This window comes from Montipora capricornis, chromosome 6 (assembly GCF_036669925.1).
Source record: "Montipora capricornis isolate CH-2021 chromosome 6, ASM3666992v2, whole genome shotgun sequence".
Lineage (NCBI taxonomy): Eukaryota > Metazoa > Cnidaria > Anthozoa > Scleractinia > Acroporidae > Montipora > Montipora capricornis.
Window position 1 is genome coordinate 49,062,463 of NC_090888.1, and position 7,500 is coordinate 49,069,962.

The 7,500-nt window shown below is 37.7% G+C and overlaps 1 protein-coding gene across 3 annotated transcripts in view; it reads left to right on the forward strand.

The window, feature by feature from the left end:
* The window catches only part of LOC138052335 (uncharacterized), a 96,875-nt gene that overhangs the window by 36,029 nt on the left and 53,346 nt on the right, over positions 1-7,500 (forward strand). For all 3 annotated transcript variants that reach the window (XM_068898782.1, XM_068898783.1, XM_068898784.1), the window contains one exon: positions 5,737-5,849. In XM_068898782.1, coding sequence (XP_068754883.1) covers positions 5,737-5,849 — 113 coding nt within the window. The remainder of the gene's footprint in view (positions 1-5,736; positions 5,850-7,500) is intronic.

A 7,500-nucleotide genomic window follows, 5' to 3' on the forward strand; every position in this document is an offset into this window, starting at 1 on the left:
AGCAGAGGTCTCTCACGGCGAGGCCTCGCCGTGAGAGACCTCTGATTAATTGTAAAATTTGATTGATTGACCTCTGATTGATTGAAAAATTTTAGCTTTCATTTTACAGTTCGAAGAAAGGAGTCGTTTATTGATTACGCCTAAGCGCTCCTTTCAGTGATTAGGCCTAAGCACTCTCTGCTTTGTGCTTTCCCGTGTTGGCGATTGTGGCAAAATTGTCATTTTCGCCATATTTGCCAAATTCGCCAACATTTTCTCTTTTTTGCCATTTTTGGTTGTTGCGTGCATTTCTGGACATATCTCCGATGGCTTCGGTGGTTCAGTGACATTGCAAGCGCACACCGAGCCGGACGTTCGGTGAACAAGTTCTTGCTGGGGTAGTAATAATTTTTTGGGTTTGTTAAACATCCTTCAATGTTGTTTTCACTTACTTATTTTCATAAATAAATAACATATCAGTTATTCCGAATTAATCACAATTTCAATTAGAAAAACAAATGGAAGTTTTCATACAGGGAAAGGCTCTCGTTCACGCAGATTATCTTTGTCTTCTACACTGATTTGACTGAACACCTAATAATTTATTGTTGTCGGAGATTGCGTGAAAAGTGTAGTTGACCGAACCGCAAAATGAAAGCTAAACTTTTGCGAGAGTGCTTACTGGGGCCTAATAACTGAAAGGAGCGCTTAGGCTTAATCAGTAAACGAGTGGTTTCTTCTTCACATAATCTCGTGAAAAGTGTAGTTAACCGAACCGCAAAGTGAAAGCTAAAGAGCGATACCTGGTTTAGTCAAGTTTTCATGTCCATTTTTAATTCGTTTGGGAAAACGGCGGAACGTTTTAGCTCAGTTAAGGTGCTTGGATACCGTCGAGGTATAACGCGGTTACATGGTATTCATGGGGATTTGTTTTTGCTTAAATGAGTACTAGTGAATGGTAATCAGTGAAATCAACCAAGTCTAGTGTGCAGTTTAGACGCTCTGGAACTCACTTAGAGAGTCTGGCTATTCTAGAACTCTAGACAATCTAGACATTCTAGAGCCCACAGAGGGTAACATATAACAATTGAGAATTCTAGAGCTTAGAACTCTAGAACTCGGAACTCTAGAACTGCGAATTTGACTGACTTAGAACTCTAGAACTGGAGCTCTAGTACTTTAATCAGAACTTTAGAAGTTTGCACATACGACCATTTTACTAGAGCGCTTCTGGAATGATATAGAACTTTCTATAAAGCTCTTCAAACTAGAGCAGTTCTAGAATGCTATAGAACTTTCTAATGTCATAACCTTGACCATTCTATATTTCACACATAATCAATATAGAGCTCTTCTAACTGGAACAGTTCCAGAATGCTATAGAAGTTTCTAATGTCTTATGGAATTAATCACAGTTTCAATTAGAAAAACAAATGAAAGTTTTCATCCAGGGAAAGGCTCTCGTTCAGGCAAATTTTCTTTGTCTTCGTCACTGAAATCAGTGGATTTGACTGAAAAGCTAATAATTTAATTATTGTTGTTGGAGATTGGATGACAAGAATTTCTGTCGCAATCGGAAATTCAATGACCTGGATTTTTGAAAATCTTGTTCAGCTTCATGCTTTAAAGAACGAGGTATAGTGTGGAGTGCAATGTTTCGTGATGCTGACTTTCGCCTCATGTCTTAAAGAACGACTAATGTTACATGTGTAGTGCGCTCGTATCGATCGCCTCATGGCTTTAAGAACGACGTATATTTTCACGTGTAGCGTGTGCTTGTTTCGTGTCATGGCTGAGAGACATTTTCTGTCACGCGCGAACTGACTTCCGAGAGTTCGATTGACTCTTGCCAGGAAGAGCTGTCTCCATCGGATCCGATCGAGTCTGTTTGCCAACTTTTTCAACCCCCTCGCTCCTGTTAACCCTCACTTCCGGTACCACTGATCAAGCGCCATGCACCCATTTCCGGTTCCGGTCGCGATCGGACTCAATTCGCCTGCGAGTGAAGACAACCCGACTCAGGTCGAGTGTATTGGACATGTATGGATTTCAGAACCAATTGCGAAATCCTCGATCTCGAAGACTTTCATTCAATCCAAGTAGAATTCAAATGCACCTTACATCGAATCAGTGGAAGAAGATCGAGGTATGTCTTTGATTCATCGTTCAGCATTATCAGATGTTTTCAATTCTCTTAAAAGAAACATCTGTTTTAATTTTATCTCGACAGATACGTCGGATGGATTTCCGTCTAATTATGAGACCAAAAGTGAATTCTTGCCTGCTTCAAAATTTGATTTGCAAATGGAAACACTCTCAAGATTTACTAACTGAAAAATTTCACGTTCTTTCATTTAATGAAACCGAAATAATATTTTTAATTACATAGTAATCATAAAGGTATGCTAGATTTTTTTTAGATTGCTAAAAACGAACAATTAGCAAATAATAACTTATTACTTTATTGGATCTATCATTGATTAAATTGTGACTTCTTCAAGTCTTATTAATGCTACCAGCAAATTATTGAAAAGTAATGATAATGTTTTCAAGAAATGTATACATTAGTAAAGAATGATGTGGTGGTACTGGAATGAAATTTTGTTAATTAGTTCTAGTTAAGGAGGTAAAAATTTGTCTTGACCATCTATAGATTTATCTTATGCAATTTTAAAATGTGCATTTTAACGTGTGATCTCTGGAAATATATAAACCAGGGCTAGTCTTCTGTGTAATTTTTAAATTAAGAAAGGCAGTCTCATTTCAAATTCAAGGCAAAGCCGATTTTTGTTGATACAACACTGACAGGGTATTATTAACTACTTGAAATATTTAATGATAACATTCCATGCTCATTCATATTCACTGCAGAGAATATAATCATTTGTAAATTTATCAAAATCTGGAGAAAATGTACTAAATGTGCAGCCATTGATCTTAAATGTTTTTGGTCCATCAACTATTCATGATTTAAACTAAATACATCAATAATACTACTGTATCAGTAAGTGAGTGAGTATTAAACAAGTATTTTCTCTAAAATTTCTTCATTAATTAATTAATTAATCACTCACTGAAAAACTTTGTCCCATTAATTAATTAATAGCTATCCGATCAATAATATCCCGATATTGAAATTTGGTTTCAACATTGTTCACTAATAATTGGTATACATTAATTTAGCATGATCGAACATTATGCACAACTGTTTGTTCAATACACTTTTTTTTACTATATTCTTGGTGTAGGACAACTTATATTATAAACTGCAAAAAATATGGAAATATCCAAGAGAAGGTATACCACAATACGACTGTTTAGACGGGACTAAATATTGAGTTGACCTTTCTTGGTGTCATTCCTTGCACATAAACAGTCAGATAAACAGAAAATAAATATAGTATTTATATTAGTTATTACGAATAGTTTTTTATCTTTCTAACATTATTGAGCAATGCACACTAAAGAAATAAATAGTAGTAGTTGGATAAATGAATGGATAAAATATAAACTGGATGCCCCTAAAGCACTCACCCAAGGGATTGAAAATTTTAAATATACATTCCATACAAATGTAATGTATATTTACTTATCATGTAAATCTTACTGTACAGTTTGTAAATTTCTCTAAAATCATAATTCTCACTCAAGTAAGAAATTTATCAAATTGAAAATTGGAGAAAAGAGTTGTAAGTGGTAATCAAATGAGTGTATATTTGAAGTGCGGGTTTCAGACAAAAGAGAAAAGTGATCCCCGCACTTATCTGGACAGTTAAGCAAATTATTGTTGTTTACAGACAATGGGATCTACCACGAGAGCCACAAAGCCACTCAAGGACAAAGGACTAAGTGGCTTCTCAGGAACAACATTGGGAGGATTATTGAAAAGTGGAAACCAGTGTTATTATGTCAGTAGTTTAACCATATAATATGTAGATTGTCAACATTTTAGAACTTCAAGTTAGACTATTTCATATTTCTTGAAAGCTGTTAATAACGATATTGACTATATGCTTAACCTAGGTGTAAAAAATTATCAGTAGGAATACTGCAACTGAATGGATATCCTGTTCAGTAGATTGAGCAGCAACTGTTTGATGTGAATAATTAACAATTATTCTCCAAAGATGAGGTAAAAATCGGTGAATAATTGTTTTAGTATAATTACATAGGTGATGATTCGAAAACTAGACGCTCCATAAAGCGTACACTTGGTTGCCTGTGGTACATGTTACACAAAAACAGAGGCACTGAATTGAGTAGTATTGAACTGCAGGGTTCCAGTTAATTTTTTCAAGTTAGAGGTCATTAAGACCATTTGAGGGTCACACGTTCACACCTTTAATTATTTTGTGATTACCTGTCCGATTTTGAAGTCTTTTAGTTTTTTAGTTTTTTTAAGCTTTGGTAATAAATTCAGTTTAAAGATAACAAAGCATGTCATGCATGTCTTGCAGTTGCACTAAGCAAACGTTTATTGCACACACTAAGAAAGGACTGAAGGTGTTGTTTCCGCTTCATAATTCCTCTTCTTGGTAGTCTAATCTGATGCCAGGTCAAAACATTGTTTGGCTTTACGTTTGCACCAAAAAGTACCCTAAAATCTTGGGAAACTGTGGGCTCTGTTCAGACGACACTTATACGCTTTGTCAAGTGACCGGGACAACGTCGTGTTCCTTCTCGCAAGTCTTGCCACTTTAAATAGTTAATTTTCTATGCAAACTGGTTCATAAATAAAGGAACAACCACCAGGTAAAGGGATTTTGTGGAGCAAAGCTCAGGTTAAAAGTTCGATGACTCTTTCCTCTCCCTTTTGCCATCGGGTGTTGCGTCTTGGACGAAAGGCTTCGTGCAAGAAAAAGAAATTTATCAATTTATTTTTAACTTTTTATTTATTTATTTATTTTTTTACCAAGCTACTTCCTCACTTTTCTCTGGACATTTTGTTCTGCGCTCTTTGGGATCAGATGCCTTAAAAGTGAAACGCACCGTCGGTTTTCAGTCGCATACCATTTGTTGTTAAACGTCTTTACCACAAATATATATATTCCTTCCTGTTTTTAAGAAACGTTCGCCCATAAAAGGGAACAAAGTACACATTTTCATGAAATAACAACTTACTTTATTGTCACTCTAATGACCATAAGTAGAAACTTTGATAACAACGCGGGACAGAGGCAGGAAGGTCAGATTTTCCGAGCTGCAGTGTGAGTCACGAATATCACTTAACACTGACGGCAGTTTGTTCCCTCTCCCCCTTAAATGTTGATGTTTAGGGGTTCCAGTGCAAAAGCCAACCGGTAAATGCAACATTGAAGGGAGGGAGGAGGAGGGGTACGGTATTCATAGCTTGCATGCGCTTCACTTTCTGTTTTAGCAAAGTGTTACAACGATTTATGACCCAAGTTGTGTGCGTCTCGATTGAATGTCCAGATTTCTTAAATTGTCGTTCCCTTGGCATGATTTCTTTTAGGCAGATAAAGTATCAGCCACGAAGTATCAGCAGTAATAAGAGTAGTCGTAAAACAAAGCGATCTTTCTTTGAACGGCGGTGTGTCCGTAAAAAAACAGGAAAATAACTAGAGTGAATGAAAGTCCATACCGGTGCCATAATCACCACCTCTCATTTTTCCGCGTTTCGAACAAATGTTGCTGAATTTCAGATTCCGAATGCGCATGCGTGACATTATTCTTTGTTGAAAACTACTGTAAGTACTGGTGTTTGCTCCTTCTGATGAGCTCTTGGTCTTATTACAGGTTTGTTGGGGTGGTAAGAGCAAAGGACCGTACTTTAAAATAGGAGATCAGAGTACTGCATGGTGTGGAAGTGATCCAGAGACAGGGAGACCGGAACTGCTTTATAAGACAGCGTATGTAAAGTAATCGCATTTGGTCTGCGTAACAGAGGAGTTTGGTTTTCTCGAACTCAATGTAACTACCGCATGAAAACTGGGAGGAAGACTGTTTGATTGTATTTGATATCCTCAACCATTTTTCCCGAAGCAGACATTTGTAGAGAACCTTCATCAAGATCATGTGATCATACGCGGATTACCGGGTTGATCACAAGTCGTTTTCCGTTCTCTGAACCCTTGTCCCCTCCTCACTTCTCGTTTTAAGTTTACAGTAGACCTTCACGGGAGTCCATTGCGAATTTTTTGTATTCTTTTTATTTTCTTCTTTTTGAAGTGGTTTTCCCAGGAAATATATTTTCTTTTTCACTTGATTTAATCGAAAGAAGAGCGGAGCCTAAGAACCTTAAGCGACCGATGTCCGTATGATCGAATTTATCGAGTATCGAATTTTACTGCGAAGGCTATCCTCTGTGTAATGTCATTCATAAGGCGTTTATCACCAAAACCGTATGAGGCTTATTTGATATTCCTATTTGTTGCTTAGTGGTTTTAAGTCGTGGGTCGTGGGTGAGGGTGTGGTTAAAAGTCGTGGGTATCCAAAAATCCCCCAAAAAATCCATTTCTAGAAAACTATTTAAAAAGACAACACCACTCGCCTATGTCATTTGCGGTTTGCATTTTCATGATGATTAAAAAAAAAAATGCGTGGTATGACGAGACAAATAGAAACATTGATCCGAGCAAAAAACATCACAGACTATGGCACGCAAACAGACCTCTATGGGTAACTCCGCTAACAATTGCACCACATATCCAGCATCGCAGGCTCAAATCTAGCTTTGCCCCCCCTCCCTCCCCCCTAATCCTTTCCCCAGCACGCCCCTATCGCCTCGCAATCATCTCCTATTACCCTTCTCTCCGTTTACATCGTTGCGTGACCACATCCCATCCGGATGTCGCCGTAACGCGATACGATATGATGAAACACTCATTGTCCTCTTGTGTGGCGCGCACACGGTCACGTAGGGGTATTGGGTCTTTTAGCTAGTAGTTTCTGGCGCGATCACTGCATTTTATTCGTTTTATCATCTCAATGTGCCTTCTAAAATGGCTTCTGGTAGCCAAGACAGCGACGGCACTTCTAAGCGAACCTACGCAAGCGTGTTTCGAGGAAGCGAGGATTCTCCTCTCAGTAACACGAGGTGGAGATGGTTTCAGGAATACGGCGAGGAAGAAGCAATTGCCATTGCCATACGAAATTCATTATAGGAGGTAAAGGTAACTATAACTTATTTTTTGTCAAAGATACTGTAAGCAAAAGTCTGATAAAGAAATAACTTGTATCTATCTTTCTTCAGGAAAAAGATAGCGACGACGTCTTGTCCATTGGAACACTAGGATTGGGGAACTTCTATCAAAGAAACAGATAATGACATGGTCAGTGAAAATCTGGATACAAATTGTATATAACATCATACGAAGCTATGATCCTCGCAGTTGCAATTGCCTAAAGAAGTCTGGAAAATTCAGGACTTCAACGGGCTTTGAACCCGTGACCTCGCGACGCTCTAATCAACTGAGCTCAGTTCATATGATTCATTTCATATATCATTTCATCGTTGTATATAACATGTCTAGAATCCATGTCAAGCGATTTCAATGTAGG